Here is a 22251-nt window from a genome sequence, read left to right as displayed (position 1 = left end):
GGACCACAAGATACTAGTAAATGCAAGGAGAAAATACAAGTTTGGTTGGCTTAACTTAGTTCTTCAGGGGTCTGAGGGAAGCAGGAAAGAAAGAAAGGGCAAAAGTTACTCCATGGTTTTAAGCTTGAGGTCCTGGGGAGATGGTCTTGCCGTTGACAGTATTGGGTAAGGCACCCAAAATTACCAGTTTGAAAGGTAGAAGAGAGTGAGTTCATTTTTGTCACGTTAGGATTTCAAATGAAACAAACAGCACATCCAAGTAGAGTACTGTCTTGCACTTTAAATAAATATGTGGTTTTCCTGTCTTCAATGGAGCTAGCTAACAACAGGTTGTCATTTTTCAATAAAATGTACTTTTGTGTTATGGAAAATATTAGTGAAGTTATTGAGCCTTGTGTGCCTCTGAAGTCAGAGGCTGAGAAGATTGTGGGAATGGGAGAAGGTGGTTAAAGATACCAGGAAGAAAAGAGACACACTCAGGTGAATGTATGGGGAAATGCAAATTTTATGGCTATGAGTTAATATTTGTCAACACTGATCAAAAAAAATCTGCAAATCAATTTTCTGTCCTGAACCCCCGTTTAAATACGGATGTCTAATTTCTGAATTGAGGCTGTATATCAACTCAATAGGCTGTCTAGAATTATACACTAGCCTCACCTTGAGAAGACAAGACAGTGTTTCTTATAATTGTATTTCCTGGGATTTGTCCATTAAAAAATGAAAGGGAAATAATGTGTCCAGATCCCTCTCAAACTTGTTCCATCTTCTTTCAACAAAACCCTTTTATCTACAAAACAGAAATAGAGTTACAGATACAGAAAACAAACTTATGGTTACCAGGGGGTAAGGGAGAGGGGAGGGATAAATGAGAGATTGAGATTAATATATGCACACTACTGTATATGAAATAGATAATTAATAAGGACCTACTTCATAGCACAGGGAACTCTACTCAATACTCTGTAATGGCCTATATGGAAAAAGAATCTAAAAAAGAGTGGAGATATATATATGTATAACTGATTCACTTTGCTGTACCCCTGAAACTAACACAACATTGTAAATCAACTATGCGCCAATAAAAATTAAAAAGAAAGAAAAAAATCATTGCAAATAGCCAAATTTAGTGCATTATTAGAATGCAAAGTGATAAAACAACACACATTGATCTTTGGGGCACTCTGTAATGAGTCTTTTTAAAAGTTCAAAGGTGGAAAAAACCTCACACATGTAAGTAAGACTCGTACTCTGACCTTTGAGAACAGCACTTACAGACGTGCAATGAATCACTGACAATTCAAAGGGAGAGGTAAGCACATTTTTCCTGCTGTGGCAAAAAGAACCACCTCTTAAAATTTCTTATCTAACTCAAATTGCAGACCTTTGAAATGAAACAAATTGTCCTATATGTTCTCCAATGGACAATTTTCAGTCTGGGGACCTTTCTTACCCATAATTGAATTGTCTTCCCCCCCATAACATACCACAATAACATCCAGAAAATGCCTGCTATATTTCAGAAACTTAAATAAACTTTTGTTTTTAATATAAAATTTGCTGACTATTTTTATTATTATCATATCCCTCCCATATCAAATCGCCAGACTTCTGTTATTTGAGGTATGCTCAAAGAATGTTGTAATGAAAAAAGAGTTTTTAGAGCAGGGAAAAATTTTGTCTACAATCAAAACTGCACAACAGTTTTAGAATAGTTTTTGGTTTTATTTTACTGTTGAACTTCAATTATCTTTGTTCTACCATAAATATAACAAAAAAGTAATGTAAAAAATCCAACATGTAAAAGAAATGAGCCTGTGATGTGATATCAGGGGTCTTCTATCATCAGCCTAACACTCTACCATCTTGTTTTTTGTAGCCTGATATTTCCTCAACAAGGTGTGAAGCCTTTCATTTCACAGATACTGCTGGGGGAAATCATAGGGTGTGGCGGAGAGGAATCACTGAATGTGGGCTGAATGTGGAAGTAGCTAGTTTCAAGGTTCCCAGTTCAAACACTGATGCCATCCTGCTCTTCTGGCTCAGAGGTATTTTCTGGATATCCCTACCTTGGATGGGGACTGGAGCACCGTCCAGAAGAGGCAACTTGCTCTTAGACCTTATCCCAGTGATATGGTTAATGATGGAGCATCTTCCTGGGTGTGGTGACTGATAACACATAATGCTATTGGAAAACATCGAATCAACAAAACATGCCAACAGGCTTTGATATGAAGTATGCACATGGGGATTGAGAGTTCATAACATCTCTCGAGTTTCCAAATTCCACACCTTTTTGCCCCAAATCATTCAGTTTGAGTGTGGCACAGGGAGGTTGGGGGTGGGAAGTGAGTCACTGGTTTAGAGCCTGAATCCTTTTCACAGTGGCTTCCTGACTTTGTATCAGTTTCTGTAACATGCTTCTCTCCACCACTCTCTCTCTGGGGGCGCTATTTCTTTCTCTTTAACTTTCTCACTTGTTCCTCCCCATTCCTAGGAAAAGCACTCTCTACCCTCTGATCACTAACCACCGAATTGGTCAAGTGGGTTGTTGTCTCTATTCAGAACATCACTTCCTGCCAAAGCTAATCGCCCCATCATTTAAGGGGCCCCCATCCCTAGGTAGTCTCTCACCACTGAAAAGTCATATTTGCAGTGGATATCACCACTCCAAAAGTGGTATTTCCTTTTTTCTTGTACCTAACTCTTATAGATAAAAATTCCCATGATACCTGAGGTGATAAGTAATTATTATTATCAACTTTCCACTGGCAGGATCTTCCCCCACAAAGAAGCATGCCATCATATGCTGAGGAGTTCGAGGGATTGGGCTCATTAGACTTGGCTGGATTTATTAAATATTGCCTCACATTATTTTATAACTTAGGTATACAAAAGTTTCTTCAAGACAGCTATGTGCATGATAAAATAGTATATAGTTGGTCATTTACCCACCCCCTCTTCTGTCTTTCACTTTCCCCTAGAGCACAAACATACCCCAAACTCTGTCATGGTCTTGTCTTTATAACCTTATCTCAATCAGACCATAAAATACCTTTGTTTAATTATCTTAGACTGAGTCCTAATGCTTATCCTTTCTGTGTTTGTAGTCTCTTCCTTTTTCTCATCCTCCTTTTCAGGACTACCCCTCCATTCTTATCCCCACCTAAAGTTCTCTTCTTTGTGGCATCATAATTCTCATCTAGAGTAACTAAAGGATTATTAATCCTGAGCAGAAAGTCTGATGGTGACATTAGAGAATATGACATCTCTCTGACCTAAAGGGGACTGGGACATTGAAAGCCATTATACCTCTATTAAAAGTTAAATCTCTATTCCTTATAGTAACCCTCTGTATGGGGATAATCACAATTTCAAGAGCCTTGGAACCTGCACTAAATTTGATTTTCTAGTTCCAAAGGATAATATTCTCAGGATTGCTTGAGAACTATATTACAGTGGATAACAAAAAAATGACTATAATAATGCATTTAATGCCTATTATATGACCAGAAATAAGCCAAATAATCTGGTTTTAGGGCTCATGAGAAATTTGTGAATTCTATCTGAATAGCCTGCTAAAAATGAAACTAGTGCTGCCATGGTACAAAGGCCTCTTCCCAAGCTCCCTAATTCACTCTTGCCCATTTATACCTGTCCCAATACAGTTTGCTCCCATGGAAAAGAAATGTATCCATCAACCTGGTGGTCAACCTCCATGGGAATGGGAGCTAAAATTTTACATTAGCCTCAACATGTTGACCCAGAGATATAAATAATTCAACGATTGTTAAATTCCTAGGATGGAATCTGAATCAGGAAAGACAGAAAGAGAGGCTTGTGAGAGAGCATTTCTTATCTTTCTCAAACCTCTCTTTTACTGAAGAGAGAAAAACAATTTCACCATGGAAAACATCGTCAGCTGACAGAGTCTCAGGGGGACTCTTGCTCCATCCACTATTTTTGGTCAACTTTCCAAATACTCCTATTCCTTATGGACAAACAAGAGTTGGGAAAAGCAAAACTACCCAAGTTTGAAGGTTTTTCTCTTTGTTAACTTGTTATGGAGTGAATTATATCCCCCCCACCAAACTTTATGTATTCATATGTTGAATCCCTAGCCCCCAGTATCTAAGAATGTGACTGTATTTGGAGATAGGGCCTTTGAAGAGGTAATTAAGTTAAAATGAGAATGTTAGGGTGAGCTCTAATTCAGTCTGATTGGTGTCCTTGTAAGAAGAGGAGATTAGGACAGGGACACCAGGGATGTGTCCATGCACAGAGGGAAAGCCATGTGAAGAGGCAGCAAGAGCGAGGCTAAAGAAAAGCTGAAACGAGGGGTCTCAGAGGAAACCAAATCTGTCGACACCTTGATCTTGGATTTACAGCCTCCAGAACAGTGAGAAATAAATTTCCTTTGCTTATGCCACCCATTCTGTGGTATTTGCTATGGCAGCTCTAGCTGCCATATTACATGCTCTAGCTGTAATATGCTCTAGCATATTACAAACTAATACCCGCCACCCAACAACAATTAATGGGAAGCAATTTCTACCATTCTTATGCAGCCACTATGCCAACAGATGTTCTCCTTTTAACCTCTTGCCCCTTCCAACCCAGGACTCAGGATTTTCTGTTTATGCTCCCCAATCTGCCTCCCCACCCATGGCATTTCATTTTCAAATGCCCTCATCCATAACCTCCTATATCTTAACTCCCCCATCTTTTCCTCAAGGAACAAGGCATTTCAAGCAATAATTTAAATCCTTTAAAGCTATTCCTTTCCCTGGAGAATCCAGCTGTTGTTTTTATACACTAGACTGAAACACATGCCCTTACATTTTGACCCTGAGTAAGTCACACTGGTGAGGGCTCAATTACAGGTTGCAGCAGAGAAAAAAAATCATCATAAAATGATAGAACAGCCTTTACTTCAGATCTACACTAGATTATCAAGTTTATCTTCTGAGATTACCGGAACCATGGGAACAGATTGCTTCCCTATGGAACTAATACTAATGCCCACAGAGCCACCTGCAGAGAAAAGTCTAGCCCCATTCACTACTGCAGTGATTCTCAAGAAATGCTTTCTTTGCTTTTAGTTTAGTGGAGCATGGAAGACGTAGCAAATGACAGACTGTGTTTTGATAGTGAGCCAATTGGGCAAGGTCCCTTGATAGTTCTGTGCTCCGTAAACTAGCTAGCACATTGCTGACGCTCAATAAATGTCACATATCATCAACTATCAATTATTCAGTGTATAACGAGGAAAATGCCTTGGCATGCATTATCTCAAAGCTTAATCAAGAAGTTGTGTGATTCTGACACCATATCATAAAACAGATTGGTATTTTTACTTAAACTGCTAGACTGTATACATTTGCATTAATGACACATCTTTAAATTACTCCAATTTGTTTATGGTGACAAACAGTAGAAATCACTGAAATTATTGAACATCAATAACATAGAGGATTGCTTAAGTACAATATTCCCAGATGTTACTGTGATAGCCTCAAATGACGGCTGACTAATGTATTGTGCCCATTTGAGCACCTTGATCTATACCCATCCTCTTTCCTTTCCTGGGATTTTCTTCCTCCCTCAACTGGATTTGTCCTCACGAAAAAATCCAATTGGCCTCACTGGGAGACTTTCCCTGAAATGATCTTCTCCCACACAAGAAACAATGTTTGACATATCTTTGTAACTCTAGTACTTGGAACAATGTATATGGAATGTGTTCAAAATAGATGGATTCTGAAAAGTGCCTAGATCATAGGAAGTGCCCAGTAAATAGGTGAGTGAAGGAACACCTGAAGGATAAATCTGTAAATTCCCCATTGTCTGTCTTCATACTGCTCTATAGTGGGTGTCCAGATTAGCAAATAAATGGGAAAGAGGGAGGAGGAGGAACCCCTGCACAATAGGTGTAGCCTAGATCTCAAGATGACAATGAGCCTGGATAGTGGGGAGCTCTCCCCTCCTCCCCAAACCAGGAAGGATCAGCCTAATCTTTCAAAGACCCTGAACCACCTACATCTAGTAAAAGAGAAGTCTATTAGGCAAGTCCTTAAACTTCACCAAACCACATTAAACCGAATGCATCTGAAGATGCAGCAAGTTTTAAAATCTGTAGCAGTCACACTGAAAATGAATACAAAAGCAGAATACTTTTCTCCAACATTTTAGCTAATATCTCCAAATGAATCCAGCTCCTGCTATTAATATATGAAGGGAGGGGGTACATGCCCCCATGTCCTGACAACAGCATTGAAAAGTCAATAGTTACGATAGTAAGAGGGAATATAGTGTACTTAAGTGGAGGGAAAAGGTTAAAGAAAGACTATACCTTCTATCGCCTACAACAGGGCTTCGTTTTACTCACAAATTGAGAAAAAAATAAAAATAAAAACAAAAGCTCCAGCTTCCAAGGCAAAACAATATTCTACATAGTAATTCAAAAGTAGTTTCTGCATTCTACCAGCTGAGCCTGAATCTGACTTCTTGTGCCTCACTAAACAGTTACTTTCTGCCTGTAAGACAGACTACAGAAACTCTCATTCAATCTTGGGATATAGTTGCTGTGTCATTCTCTGCCTAAATGTAAAACAAAACCATGAGTGTAATGGGCTATTCCCTCAGTCCTAGGAGGGAAATGGTACCTCTAAGAGGTTTGACCTGATAATAATGACATGACATGATAATAATGACATGTTAATACTCTATCTTAGAATACAAACTATATCAAACCCATTTGCAGTCAAATCAGTTTAAAACTGACTCCTTTACCAGGTGCTATGGTAAAATTTTGTTCTCAGGTAGTAACTCTTTGAGATTCTCAAATAACTTCACAAAATTAAGTGCTATCACCAGCTTATTTTCAATAGGTCAAATGCTGCTGAAAGCTCAGTACAATGTTTATAAGGGATAGTATCCTCTCCTTCAACACGTTGACTAACCTTCCACATTTTCTTGATGCTGATGATGTCATTGAATCACGCTAGGCTGCACCACGCCCCCCATCACTTCTTATCAGAATTTTATAAATGAGCATTGCATTCTACAAAGCTTTGCAGTTTGTTGGGTCTGATTGCATTCGTAGCATGACTCAGAGCAGAAACTAAATTGAGTTTGCTCCTTGGTAGAATAAAATTTTCTTTCTTTTCTTTTTTCTTGTTTAAAATTTTTTTTTATAGTATTAGATCTGATTTCATACATTTTTCTTCTAACATTTATATTTCACTGATATGGAAGAGGCCATGGGATATTACCAAGGTCTATCAGACCATATTAAAGTAATAATTTCTAAATATAAAGCATCAAACTTGTAAACAGACTCCACTGGTGAGTTTCATTAATTCATGCCACTTGATCTTTCTGTTTTTCAAATATAGATATTCCAGTTTCATTTCCAAGAGCATTTCTATGTCTTTATAATTAAGATTGCCAATTTTTATGGATCTAGCTTTTTTCTTTCATAGATCATAAAAAGAGACAAGCTATAGGGAACACTATTCAAAAACCAAAGCTTAACATAAAAACGAAACAGTTACATTTTAGTTTTGTTTTTTGTTTTTTGTTTTTTTTGCTGCCAGTAGGATAAGACTGTAAATTGATAGACTAGTGCAGGAAAATACTCAGTTTAACACAATTCAATTTAATTTGAATCGGTTGATTCAATTAAGTTCAATCATGTTTACTGAGGGCTATTATATGAGGCTATTGTATGAAAGGTCCTGTGCTAGGCGCTGAAGGCATAGAAATAGGAGTAAGATGAAGCACCAGCCTTCAAGAAATGTGTAATCTACTCAGGAACATTGAAATGTACATACATAACCATAATACAGGGAGGGATGGCCTACGTACCAAGGATATGCAAATGTAAGAAAGAGCAGCCAAATCTGATTTGGGGGATCAGAGATGGCTTCATTCACCAGGAAGGACAAGATTTTCTGGCCCATGAAGGATCAAATACCTTTACTTCCCCTGCGAACCTGAGTTGCTGAGGCCACCTTCACCTGTGGGCCAAATTGGGGTCACATTCACCTTAATTTGCTTCATTTCACTGGCTTTTGCCTCTAAGCACAAGCAGCGCTCTACTTCTGCTTTAAAGTTTCACCCTGTAATTTCTGGACACTCCTTCAACAAGTTATTGAACCTCTCTGAGCCTCAGTTTACCCATCTGTAAAATGATAATACCTTCACCATAAAATTGTCACTAGGATTAAATGAGACTGTATATATAATTTATGGAAGAACTATTATTACTTTACACTTGCATTATACACTTCAGCCAAAATAACTAATGACCCATTTTGTGAAAGAAGTAGAAGAGATAGGATGCAACCCTGCTCCCATCCCTCCTCCAGACAAGGCTCATTTTAGGTGCCAAAAGTTGAAGAATGATGGAAGGAAGAGAAGAAGAGGGAAAGATGAATTTCTCTTTTGGTTCTATAAATTTTAAATAACAAGAAAGTACTTTCCCTTTGGTTTTCTTGAGGTTCTTCTAGTCTATCACACAGGTGCATATTGACACCGCTCCATCAAGTAATAAACAAGGAGCCTTACAGAAATACGGCAGTAGGTGTTGCACCAACAAAATCTTTTCTAGATGGACACATGGGATAGGCTGCCAAGACTCTGCTGTGCTTATTTCCAGATACCTGTCTTCCCAAGCCCTCCATCAGTAATTGGAAGCACAGCTCCCAGCTAGGTAGATCCAGGTTTCTAAACACTCTATGATTCAAAGGTAAACATCCAGAAAGTCATCTCCTACCACTTTTCTATCCCTACACCTTACTTGTTACAGATTGCATAATCTTGATGAGACTGGCTAAAAGATGCATAGTTTCTATTGCGAATAAACTGTATGATGATGAAATTATTCATTTAACTATTAATCATGCCACTGATAAAGGGAATTGTTTGAAAAATCAAAATTAAAAAAAAGGTGTTCTGATTGTATTCATTATATACTTTTGTTGGAAACAAGCAAATTTTACCACTCAGTTAAACATTCCTTTGTTTTTAATTAAACTTTTTATTTTTAGATCTGTAGAAGCATTCGTACTTGTAAGAAATAATACAGAGAAATCCCATGTGACCTTCACTGAGCTTCCCCCAGTGGTAATGTTTTACAAAACTATAATGCAGTGCAATATCACAACCAGGATGTTGACATTGATATATCTACTAATCCTATTCAGATTTCCTCAGTCTTATATGTACTCATTTGTGTGTGTGTGTGTGTGTGTGTGTGTGTAAGAGAGATGGAGAGAGGTATATTTAGTTCTATGCAATTTTATCGTGTGTGTGTGTGTGTGTGTGTGTGTGTTAGTTTCAAGTGTAGGGCAAAGTGATTCAGTTATACATATACATATATCCATTCTTTTTCAAATTCTTTTCCCGTATAGGTTATTACAGAATATTGAGTATAGTTCCCTGTGCTATACAGTAGGTCCTTGTTGATTATCTATTTTATATATAGTGGTGTGTATATGTTAATCACAAACTCCTAATTTATCCCTCCTCCCCACCTTTCCCTTTGGTAACCATAAATTTGTTTTGGGGGACTTCCCTGGCAGTCCAGTGGTTAAGACTTCACCTTCCAATGCAGGGGGTACAGGTTTGATCCCTGGTCAGGGAGCTAAGATCCCACATGCCTCACAGCCAAAAAAGCGAAACATAAAACAGAAGCAATATTGTAACAAATTCAATAAAGACTTTAAAAATGGTCCACATCAAAAAAAAAAAATCTTTATAAAAAATTTGTTTTCAAAGTCTGTGAGTCTGTTTCTGTTTTGTAAACCAGTTCATTTGTATCACTTATATGTGGAATCTAAGAAGATGATACAATTGTATCATGTTTATGTTCACAAATCCACCACCAGTCAAGATACAGAATAGTTCCACCACCACAAGGGTCCCATGTATTGCCCTTTTATAACCACACCCACCCGCCTCCATCCCTAATCCCTAATAAATACTAAAACTTTCTTCATCTATAATTTTGTCATATCAAGAAGGTTATATAAATGGAATCATACAGGAAGTAACCAGTTGAGATTGGCTATTTTTACTCTTCATAATTCCCTAGAGATTCATCCAAGTTGTTGTGTCTATCGATAATTTTTATTATATTATTATTGCTGAGTAGTAATCCATGGTGTAGATGTACCTCAGTGTATTTAACATTCATCTGTTAAGGACATCTGGGTTGTTTCCAGTTTTTGCCTATTACTAATAAAGCTGCTGTGAACGTTCTTATACAGGTTTCCGTAAGAACATAAGTTTTCATTTCACTGAGATAAATCCCTAGTGGTGCAGTTGCTGGGTTGTACAGTTAGTTGTACACTCAGATTTGTAAGAAACTGCCAAACTGTTTTCCAAAGTGACTGTACCATTTTCTATCCCCACAGCGATGTGTAAGTGATCCAGTTTTTTCACCTTTTTTGTTTTGTTTTGGTACGTTTTTTAACATTACATTAGTCTGTGTGGATGGTAAAATTAGTAAGTAAATACACAGCCCATATAAGAACAGCCTGTAAAAAGTCAGTTCAAAAAGTCCAAAGGGTAAAAAGGTAGGAGTTATATAAAAAGGCCATCTCATGCAGCAGCCTCTCTGACTTGTCTCAGCTCATAGGGCCTCCAGGTACGCAGCAAATGCTTCATATTCCTGGAAAGTACCCCATATGCCCTAAAGCTCTGCTCAGTCTAAACTAAAATAAATAAATCTTTTCTTTCCAAAACAGGATCATGGCCTATAAAATGCTTCAAGTGGCCCTGTGTTCAACAGTGCTTATAGGTAAGAGCCTATTTCTTTTTTTTTTTTACCATGTCTTTTACAACTGTTAGGTGGATTGATAACCCCTTTTGACTTTTTAAAGAAATGAACAAACATGTTTTGTTCATAGGCAAATTCTAAAGCATTAGGGGAACCAAACTATTGTGTCATGCTGTGGTTTTGGACATGTTAGTGTTAATTGTATGTGTGATCATTCTATTCCTAATTATGTATTAACATGTTATTGTTGCTAAGAAGTCTATTTAACTGCTACCTCCAAAGAAGTGTTCCTTGAACAAAGAAAAATTTTCAATGTCTTTTATAAACTGTAATACTTACATGATACAATTATGTGGAAACCTCAAGGGACTCTGAGAGTGTGAATTCATTAACCTTTTAGGCAAGCTGTAGCTCAGAGAAGTGCTGAAGAAGTCACCAAAGGCCAGATGATTTGCTGCCAAAGTGACCCAGTAACTCAGGGGCTTATATCTGAATTGAACTGAGAGGTCATTTTGTATCCAAAACTGCAAATACTTACAAAGGTGTAAATTATTTTCATGCTTAAATCTTTATAATTTATAAATACTTCTGATGAAGGTACTTAAATCAGAATAAATTTCTACTTTTATGACAAGCTTGAGACCCAAGCAAAAGAAATATGTATTTTGCTTGAGATACACACACATAAATAGATATAGATATATATTTAGAGTATGAATCTAGATATGTGTGTACACATATATACGTGTGTATATGATTAGCCCTTTATTCCTAAGCATATGAATAATTTTAACAAAGAGTTTTAATCATCTATATTGCACTTTGCATTTAGGACATGTTTAAACAAATGATTTAGCAAATTTTAGCCAAGTTATTATTAAGCAGTTATCATCAAGGCAAATACAGTCACACCCAGTTACAGCCCACACATCCAGCTGAAGTAAGTGAGGCTGGCTCAGTTTAAGAGCATGTCTGAGGAGCAACTGTAAACGGAAGTCAGGGGCTGGTTATAAACCATCAGTACAATGCTTTGCCTTAAATTCTCATCCATGCAGCTGACTTTAGAGTGGGTGATAGTGGATGATCACAAGGGTAAAAGCACTACAGTTGGTCCACATTCACCTGTGAACACTGCAGAGTCAAAAATACCGGCCAAAAGGAAAATGGTTCTGTAAACTGACTTTCATTGACTTTCTTTAAAAACAAGTTGGAATTAACTTTAACTCCAGCTGAGATGAAAATATGTCTACCTATAAAGATGACTGGTTTGACTAACTTTACTTGATTGATAAATAAATAAGTAAGTAAGTAAAATTAGGTAGTTGAAGTTCATGAAAGAACAAGTTGAGGATCAGAATCCAAGGACAGAGGGAGGTTTACACTGCTGGATTAACCCTTCAGATCTCAGGAAAGAATCCTTTACTGCTTACAGGAGGAGGGGACTGCAGTCTTTAGAACCAGATTCATTTGTTACACAAAAACTAGTTTAACTGACATTTTCTAAATCACATAGCTCTAAAGTAGGAAATAATAGTTTGAACCAACGTTCTTCTTTCCCCACCCACTCCCCGCCTCCTTTTTCATTTAAGAATGTAGCCTATTCATCTGCACTTCCCTGGAGCCCTTCTGCTTGCCATAAGAAAACAACAATTTTTAAAAGTTCATTTTTATTATTTAAAAAAGTTTTCTCTGTTACAGATTAGTTGTCTAATAAATTACTTTTGTCTAGAACTTAATTTGAAGTAAGTAGGGAAAAGATCTCATTATCCATTTCCCTAGTGGTAATGCTGAAGCCAAAAATGATGAAGAGCCTACTCAAGTAATTAAATTTATGAGCAGAGTCCCCAAATTATTTTACTGATTTTCTCAAAATATGAACTTATACACATTGGGGCTGATTCCCTGGTCAGACAATTAGAAGTGTAAGTGTCATGATTTGATTAAAAAACAAAACAAAAATCCTCTCTTTAGCATTTAGGTCCAGAATTGCCTTCTCCTATAAGACATCAAATAGTAGTATTACTATTTTAAATCTTTATTATGTGTCAGGGCCTTTCCATATGTTACATTAGTCCAACTCTCATAATCACTCTGAAAATAGGTGTTATGAGTCTCATACAAAGAGGAAACTGAGGCTTAGAGTAGTTAAATGACCAAGCTACACAGTCGGTCAATGGTCGATGCCAGGGACTTCCCTGGTGGCACAGTGGTTAAGAATCCACCTGCCAATGCAGGGGACACAGGTTCGAGCCCTGGTCCAGGAAGATCCCACATGCGCAGAGCAACTAAGCCTGAGCGCCACAACTACTGAGCCTGTGCTCTAGAGCCCGTGAGCCACAACTACTGAGCCCGCATGCCACAACTACTGAAGCTCATGAGCCTAGAGCCTGTGCTCCACAACAAGAGAAGCCACTGCAGTGAGAAGCCCGCACACCGCAATGAAGAGTAGCCCGGCTTGCTGCAACTAGAGAAAGCCCACGTGCAGCAATGAAGACCCAATGCAGCCAAAAATAAATAAATTAATTAATTAAATTTAAAAAAAAATGATCAATGCCAGATTTACATCTAAATTCTACATCCAGGTCTTCTGAGAACAAAACTCTTCTTTCTGCCACACAAACTGTCCCCTCTGTCACTGCAGTGCCGGGTATGGGATATGCAGGCATCAGATAGGCAGCAGAGCACACAACAAGACCTCCTCCCAAAAACGTAATATAGCCAATATGGTAGCCATTGGTTCCACAGGAAAAGTAATAGAGCCAATATGGTAGCCATCGGTCCCACAAGAAAAGGTCAGAAGTTAGGGAGCTGGGTGATTTTATCTGAGAAAATAGAGCCAAACCAGGACATAATCAAGAACTGTTCCTAGTTGTACTGATTTAAAGAAAAGTCCCAAACCCAACTTGTTCCACCTCAACAGGGCACTTTTATTTTAATTTTTAATTTTTTTGAAGTATCGTTGATTTACAATGTTGTGTTAGTTTCAGGTGTATAGCAAAGTGATTCAAATTCAGATTTTTTTTCCATTATAGTTTATTACAAGATATTGAATATAGTTCCCTGTGTTATACAGTAAGTCCTTGTTGGTTATCTACATTATATGTAGTACTGTGTATCTGTTAATCCAAAACTCTTAATTTCTCTCTCCCCCTTTCCCCCTTTGGTAACCATAAGATTGTTTTCTATGTCTGTGAATCTATTTCTGTTTTGTAAATAAGTTCACATGTATCATTTTTTAGATTCCACAAATAAGTGCTATCATATGATATTTGTCTTTGTCTGACTTGCTTCACTTAGTACGATAATCTCTAGGTCCATCCATGTTGCTGCAGATGGCATTATTTCATTCTTTTTTATGGCTGAGTAATATTCCATTGTATGTATGTACCACATCTTCTTTATCCATTCATTGATGGAAACTTAGGTTTCTTCCATGTCTTGGCTATTGTATGAACACTGGGGTGCATGTATCATTTCAAATTAGAGTTTTCATCTTTTCTGGATATATGCCCAGGAGTGGGATTGCTGGATCATAGAGTAACTCTATTTTTAGTTTTTTAAGGAACCTCCATACTGTTCTCCATAGTGGCTGCACCAATTTACATTCCCGCCGACAGTGTAGGAAGGTTCCCTTTTCTCCACACCCTCTGCAGCATTTGTTATTTGTAGACATTTTGATGATGGCTATTCTAACTGGTGTGAGGTGATACCTCATTGTAGCTTTGATGTGCATTTCTCTAATAATTAGCAATGTTGAGCATCTTTTCACGTGACTGTCGGCCATCTCTACGTCTTCTTTGGAGAAATATCTATTTAGGTCTTCTGTCCATTTTTTGATTGGGTTGTTTGGTTGATATTGAGTTGTATGAGCTGTTTGTATATTTTGGAAATTAAGCCCTTGTTGGTTGCATTGTTCGCAAATATTTTCTTCCAATCCGTAGGTTGACTTTTCATTTTGTTTATGGTTTCCTTTGCTATGCAAAAGCTTTTAAGTTTAATTAGGTCTCATTTGTTTATTTTTGCTTTTATATCTTTTGCCTTGGGAGACTGACCAAGAAAACATTGCTACAATTTATGTCAGAGAATGTCTTGCCTATGTTCTCTTCTAGGAGTTTTATGGTGTCATGTCTTATATTTAAGTATTTAAACCATTTTGAGATTATTTTTTGTGTATGGTATGAGGGAATGTACTAACTTCATTGATTTACATGTGGCTATCCAGCTTTCCCAACACCCCTTGCTGAAGAGACTGTCTTTTTTCCGCTGTATATTCCTGCCTCCTTTGTTGAAGATTAATTGACTGAAGGTGTGTGGGTTTATTTCTGGGCTCTCTATTCTCATATGTCTGTTTTTATGCCAATACCATGCTGTTTTGATTACCATAGCTTTGTAGTATTGTAACAGGGCACTTTTAAAAATGAAACAGCCCTATTTCTCATAAAGAGGAAATATGGACAATGCACATATTTGGAAAGTGCTTCACTGAGTAAGTAAAGCAGTCCTTGGGGTTGACCCATCCATGAAACAATTTGAGGGTTCATGCCCATGTTGTTGGCTTATGGTCAGATCTATCCATAAAGTACAAGTATGCCTTCTGGTTTTAGACAGGGGAAGAAATAAACTGCCTTTGGCCTGTTTCTCTAGCATAGTTCCAGCTCTTGTTTTTCAAACCAGAGTTAGTAACCAAGTCCTATTTGTCTTGAAAGGTTTTTTGGTTTGTTTTTGTTTGTTTGTTTGTTTGTTTTTGACAAGAGCTTTTAAGCTCATATTTTCTTCCCCACAACACTGTCAGTACCTCCAATCCTTCCCTTTGCCTTCTTCTCTGCATAGAAGGAATGGACCTTCTCAGTCATCACTGCAGCCCTCCACTTCCTTGGAGAGCCTGTATTCCCTGATATAGTTTTAGTTTATTATATAAGATTTTGTTCTTGGGACTTCCCTGGTGGAGCAGTGGATAGGACTCCGTGCTCCCAAGGCAGGGGAGCCGGGTTCGATCCCTGATCGGGGAACTAGATGCCACATGCATGCCGCGACTAAGAGTTTGCATGCCACAGCTAAGGAGCCCGCCCGCCGCAACTAAGACCTGACACAACCAAATAAAAAAAAAAGAACTCAATTTTGAAAGGTATTACCTAACCAGATGGAAACTATATAAAAAAAAAAAAAAAGATTTTGTTCTTAATTTTACGTACTCACTTTGGCTTAAGATTGATTGATGCTCTCAAAGAGGTGGGTAGTGAGAGTAAACTGCAAAATAACTTGGTGGGAGAACAAAATGCCACTGCCGGTGACTAGATTCATTGAGCACTCTTGATGTTGTAGAAAAACTGTTTTCCTACCCACGTGCCACCATTGGTCATGGCTCTAGGGTTGGGAATCCCATCCACACACACATAGGCAGTGACACAGAAGGAGTCACCATTGATTGAATCATATAAAATGCTGCCTTTTGTGAGTCACAGATGTCTCTGTCCACAAAATTCAAAGCTAATAAAAGACCTGCCAGCGTCAAAACTATGCCCCAGGGAATTACGTGGCCATGCGTGTGAGTACATATGTGGGTGTATGTTAGTGCACTGAGAGCAGGTTAAAACAGATTGAAGTTAAACTCAGGTAATACCAGTTTCTGTTTGCTTTTCAAAGTACTCGACACATTGGCAATGGTAACGTCAATAAAGCCGAAGTCCCCGAGTTAAAAGTTCAGTTTCGAAGTGTTTTATTAACAGACAGTTTAATAAAATCATGGGGATTTGTAAGCTGGTCCTGTAGTTCAGCACCTCTTTTTTTCCAGTTCGCTTCCATCAACCCTCTTTGTTTTCTGCCTATACTTCCCCTATTTGCCCTGCCCCTTTCCCCATGGTTTTTCACCTTTTGTAACCTTTGTAACCTCCCTTCTTCCATCTCTCCTTCCTTTGATTTCTTTTCTTGATTTCTCTGTTCTCCTTCATCCTTTTTTTTTCTTCTTCAGTTTTCCCTCACAATCCAAATTTCTCCTCTCTCTCTCTCAACTTTATGTGAATTGCAGCCAAGTGAGAGAATCCATTATACTAAAATACAACTCTTCAATCTTCTGCCACAAAGTTTTGGGTCAGTGACTAAAGTTTAGAGTGGGAAGGAAAAAATAACAATTTCATTATCTGTAAAGAAAATTCTCTACAACGCAGAGAATATTCAAGTCCAAAAAATATGAACCTAAACATGCGTATTTTAATCTCTCACAAAATGATAAAATTTCTCCTACAATTAGAGAGATCTTTGAAAATTTTATCATATTTCCAAGACATCTGTATATCCTTTTCTCCCCATCCTTTTTTGTACTTAATTACTAGTGACCATTTATACTTTATTTTAGTACTTAATTTATAAGCACACATAATTGCCTGGGCACTTATTTCATCTTTTTTTAAAGACATAAACATTTTAAGGACAGGGACGGAGACTCAGTCCAATAAAACAGTAAATAATAAATATTATTCTTTACTTGCTTATACTGAGTGCTAAGTGCTTTACTTGCAGAATCCCATTCCTAAGTATTTTTGAGTTTGTGGCATGACTGTACTGCTGATCTCCATCTCCAGTACAAACTTCAGTTATCATCCAGCACCTAAGGGAAACAGCCAGATGAGGGCCTATCCTGTGAATCTGACAGACGTTTAGTGTCTTTTGCCCCCATCGAATCCTTCATAGACATTGAAGGTTACATGAGGGAAGGAGTTTACAGTTGCAGCCATCCAGGTATGACAAGCTCCTGCTAGCTGAGTGCCCTGGTTTATGCTCTTCTTTAAATTTTTTTTTCCCTGTTTCTTAGTGAGGCTCTGTGACAACACACCTGTTGGATTCTCTGACACACAACACTCCCCTTCTGATTCCTGGTTTTGATCAAGTTGAGAAATAAACCAGAGTTGATTATGTAAAGCAACCCATTTCCTTTATCACTGAGAGGCTAACTAGGAAAATGTAGCATAGCATAAGTACGTACAGGGCCAGGTGACGGGACCCCAGAATTGGGCGAATTTCATATACGATTTCAGGTTGCAGAACCAGAACAGCAAGTTCTGAGAAAGGGCAGCTCACTCTCAAGAAGAAAAAGGAAGAATGAGCTGGACATGCCAAGTTATGTCTCTCGGATTTACCAAGAGGGAGCTCTAAATGAGACTCCTCTGCATGGGAGAAAAAGGAATCTGCCATCAGACTCTGCCCTTTCATTCTGCGTCTAAAGTTGCACATCAGGCTTTCTGATCTTTTCGGTGTCTAGGTTCCTACCACAAGTAGGAACGGTTATGAGTATAGTATATAGACCATTTCACGGTCATGAGCATAGTATATAGACTATTCAGTCATTTCTCCATTATCAAATTTAAAGACTCTTTTTCAACCTCCCCTGGGCGATGGCAATATAGGAAGTCTTTCCACTTCTAATTATATAGTTTCCCTTACTTCCACACTGCCTATCAGCCTGCGATGGGCACCCATCTCTTTGTGCCTAATGGGAATACATTTTTATTTGTTTTGCTTTAATTATTGGCCAGGCCTATTTTGACTTCCCTTTCACTTATTTCTGTCTGTCTCAGTTCGGACAGAAATAAGTCTCAGCATGTAAATTCCTTGACAGTAGTAGGGGCTGTGCCCACTTAGCATATTCTGTACGCTTCCAATGATATAATACCATACAGAGAAAGAAATTTTTAGTTAAGGACCTATTTGTTATGAATATATTCCAGTTCAAAATATTAGAGCTGAAAGAGATCATATGATCCAGCCTTGTTTTACAGAGCATAAAATGGAGATGCAGGAGTAAGAAGTGACTCTGGATCTCTGATCCTTCTGGGCTTGCACGGGGAGAGCTGTGATCTCAAACCTCTCCACACTCTTAAGTGTCTGCCTTATTTCTGCCATACAGACTTTTCTGCAGAGGATATTCCAGAAATGTTTAGATAATAGGATGAAGCTTGACAGGTCCTATTAAAACTGACTGTGATACAGCATGAAAGCAAGGAGGGTATGTAGGGAGTTGGAAAGGAAGACAGGAAGATTTTTTTTACAGCTTATGATTATTAAGTTTAAAACTAACCTGGCTGATACTGTCTACATTAAAACACACACACACACACACACACACACACACACACACACACACAACATATTTAAAAACCGAAAGAATAATAAAACTCAGGGTTCAGTTTCAATCCCCAGCAGTACTATCTAGGCTTACAAACACAAAACTCTGATCTTGCTCTCACTAACTTTCAAGGTTGATCAGGCAGAATGAAAAAGGGTGTGGGGGGCGGAATTTCTCAAGCAGAGAGGATAATAGCATGCCCTTCTATATTACTTCCATTTTATTTCCAGCCCTGCCACTGACTTACTATGTGACCTTGAGTGAGTCATTTCATCTCTGTGTATCAATTTTCTCATTTGTGAAGTAGGATAATAAATACTGCTTTCTGTCTCTCTCATGGGTGATGTTATTATCACCACCAATTAATATTTATTGGGTGCCTGTTGGGTGCATAATGCTGAGGTAGGAACTTTGTTCTGGGAGGTAGGGGGAAAGAAGAGATGGAACATTTTCCATGAGCAAAGAGATGGAAGATTTACAAAGACAGAATTATTAGAGCTTAAAATAGCTATGGCTTATATTTTGAAGCATGCCTCTCTGCCAAGATTTATGAATAGCATTTTCTTCTTAGTTATTGTACAATGCACCAGGATAATTATGGTACAGAATATTGGTTTTACTTTTGGGTGATTCCAAGTAGCACTATTTTAAGCAATTACTGTAATTTCTTATGTGGCTGTAAATTATATTCTAAACATAGTTTTTTTAGAAATATTTATTAGATATTGATGGTATTGGGTCTACTTGCCTAGCCACTACCTTTGTTTCCCTTTTTTTTTTTTTGTTTCCCTTTTTTTAACAGAAAAAATCTACATTAAACATGTAACACTGTAACTAACACATTTTCTTCAAAAAGAATGAAGAGAAATTTGAAAAGTCACCTATTAACACATCCCAGGTAAAACCAAAATTTTGATGCTGGTTCATCCACAGAAATCAGCTCAAATGAATGAGAGTTTCCTGTTCTCTCCAAATCAATCCTGTCTTCCCATTCCTGCTGTCACTTACCTGATTCTGGTCCTACTAATCTCTCATCTGGACTATTAGAAGAGCATCCAACTTTGTATCTCTCACTCTGCTCTCTTCCTTTTACCACCTGTCCTCCACAACACTGACAAAGGACTTTGCAAAGGTTAATCTGTGAATAGATAAACAAAATGTTGGCATCACGTACACAATATTATTCAGCCTTAGAAAGAAATGAAATGCTGTCCTATGCTACAACATGTATAAACCATGAAGACGTTACGCTAAGTGAAGTAAGTCAGACACAAAAGGACCAAGGTTGCATGGCTCCTCTTACTTGTGGTACCTAGAATAAGCAAATTCATAGAGACAGAAAGTAAATGGTGGTTACAAGGGCCTGGGGGAGAGGGTAATGGGAGTTGTTTAAAGGGTACAGAATTTCTACTGGGGATGATGAAGTCTGGAGATAGTGGTGATGGTTGCACAGCACTGTGAATATATTTGATGCCACTGAATTGTACGATAAAAAGTGGTTCAGAGAAGCAAGAAGAACTACAATCCTGCAGCCCGTGGAACAAAAACCACATTCATAGAAAGATAGACAAGATGAAAAGGCAGAGGGCTATGTACCAGATGAGGGAACAAGATAAAACCCCAGAAAAATGGTTCCAATGGTAAGTTTTATGTTATGTATATTTTATCACAATAAAACAACAATTTTAAAAGTATACCTATCCTGTCATTTTCCCTGTTCAGTAATGATAATTATTTATAAAGTCCAAACTCCTTGGTATGATGGCAATAATCCTTCCGAATGGAGCTCCAGCTTATCTTTCCAACATTATCTCTGACACATCTACACCACAAACAACCCTACCTTTCAATCACATTGGCAAAGCGAGGGTCACTGAACATGCACCTTACTCTGCTCCTCTGTTCCTCAGCTCTCCAAGCTTCTTCAGCCTGACATGTATGCTCTTTGCGTCACTCCCTTCCGCCTGGCTGTGGAAGCTTTACATCCTTCGAAGGTTAACTCAAAACCAACTTCTCTGTGACGGCTTCCTGCCAATATTGGAATTAATCACTCCCCCTTCAGATATCTAGTCACAATATATCTTTTTATAATTATTTTAAAACTCTGAATATAATGTGAGTTCCTTAGTGGCAAGGATTATTTATTGTTTGTCTTTCCATGCAATGATGATTATCAGAGTAGGAACTAGGGTGAGGCAAGTGGAGGTCTTATGGCACAAAATTTGTATAACCTTAAGAGTTCATTCCTTCTTTTTTTGTTTTTTTTTTTAAAGGAACTCCTTTATTTATTTATTTTTGGCTGTGTTGGGTCTTCGTTTCTGTGCAAGGGCTTTCTCTAGTTGCGGCGAGCGGGGGCCACTCTTCATCGCGGTGCGCAGGCCTCTCACTGTCGCAGCCTCTCTTGTTGCAGAGCACAGGCTCCAGACGCGCAGGCTCAGTAGTTGTGTTTCACGGGTCCAGTTGCTCCGCGGCATGTGGGATCTTCCCAGACCAGGGCTCGAACCCGTGTCCCCTTCACTGGCAGGCAGATTCTCAACCACTGCGCCACCAGGGAAGCCCGAGGCTATCATTTTCAATATCTGTTTAGAACTAGAGCTTACTAGATTGACAAATTAAACTAGAAATAATAGAGCTGATAACTAGAATGCTGCTTAGAGCTCAAGGCCAAGCTTGGGAAAGCATGAGATCATAAGGAATGGGTAAAGAATGATTATTTCCTTTTTTCTGTAAATACAAAATATTTTTATAATTATTGTTACTGTTATCTGGCCCTAAGCATTCCTCTCTCTTAGTAATAATATAGTGCAGTGGCTCTGAAGAGAGAATTCCATCTCCCCTTCCCACTAGCTGTGTAGCCTTGAACATATTATGTAACTTTTCTGTGCCTTAGTTTCCTTGTCTACATAATAAAGTAGACAGTACCACTTCTTAGGTTTGTTGTGAGTATTAAACAAGGTAATTCAGGTAAAACATTCAGCATAATGTTCAATAAATGTTAACTAATTTTATTTATTTATTTATTTATTTATTTATTTATTTATTTAAAACTCTAATCCAGCCACCTCCAACCATTGTTTTCAGACATTGGTCTTTAGATTCCTAATGTCATACCTTTGTTCACATCATTCTTTCAGCTTCAAATTAAAAGACTTGCCCCTTCTCCCATTATGCTAAATATATTCTTTTCTTCAAGGAATAGGCTAAGCAATTTCCCTGACCATGAAAATGTCTGCTTGTGCTCCAGTGCTCCAATGCTTCATATCAACACCTTCTCCTAAGCTCCCTTAGCACAATCAAATCCTGTGTTGCCTTGTTTTATTTTGTATCTTGGACCCTCCATCCCCTC

General features: G+C 38.0%; 1 protein-coding gene across 1 annotated transcript in view; it reads right to left on the bottom strand.

Annotated features, from left to right (window-relative positions):
• Positions 1-22251, bottom strand: part of MORC1 (MORC family CW-type zinc finger 1) — a 239008-nt gene that overhangs the window by 190780 nt on the left and 25977 nt on the right. The window contains 1 exon segment of the mRNA XM_036849689.1: positions 19914-19935. Within this exon segment, the coding sequence (XP_036705584.1) occupies positions 19914-19935 (22 nt within the window).

This window comes from Balaenoptera musculus, chromosome 4, assembly GCF_009873245.2.
Source record: "Balaenoptera musculus isolate JJ_BM4_2016_0621 chromosome 4, mBalMus1.pri.v3, whole genome shotgun sequence".
In the NCBI taxonomy this organism is placed as follows: Eukaryota; Metazoa; Chordata; class Mammalia; order Artiodactyla; family Balaenopteridae; genus Balaenoptera; species Balaenoptera musculus.
Note: the sequence above shows the minus strand (reverse complement) of the source record. Positions and strands in the feature narration are given on the sequence as shown.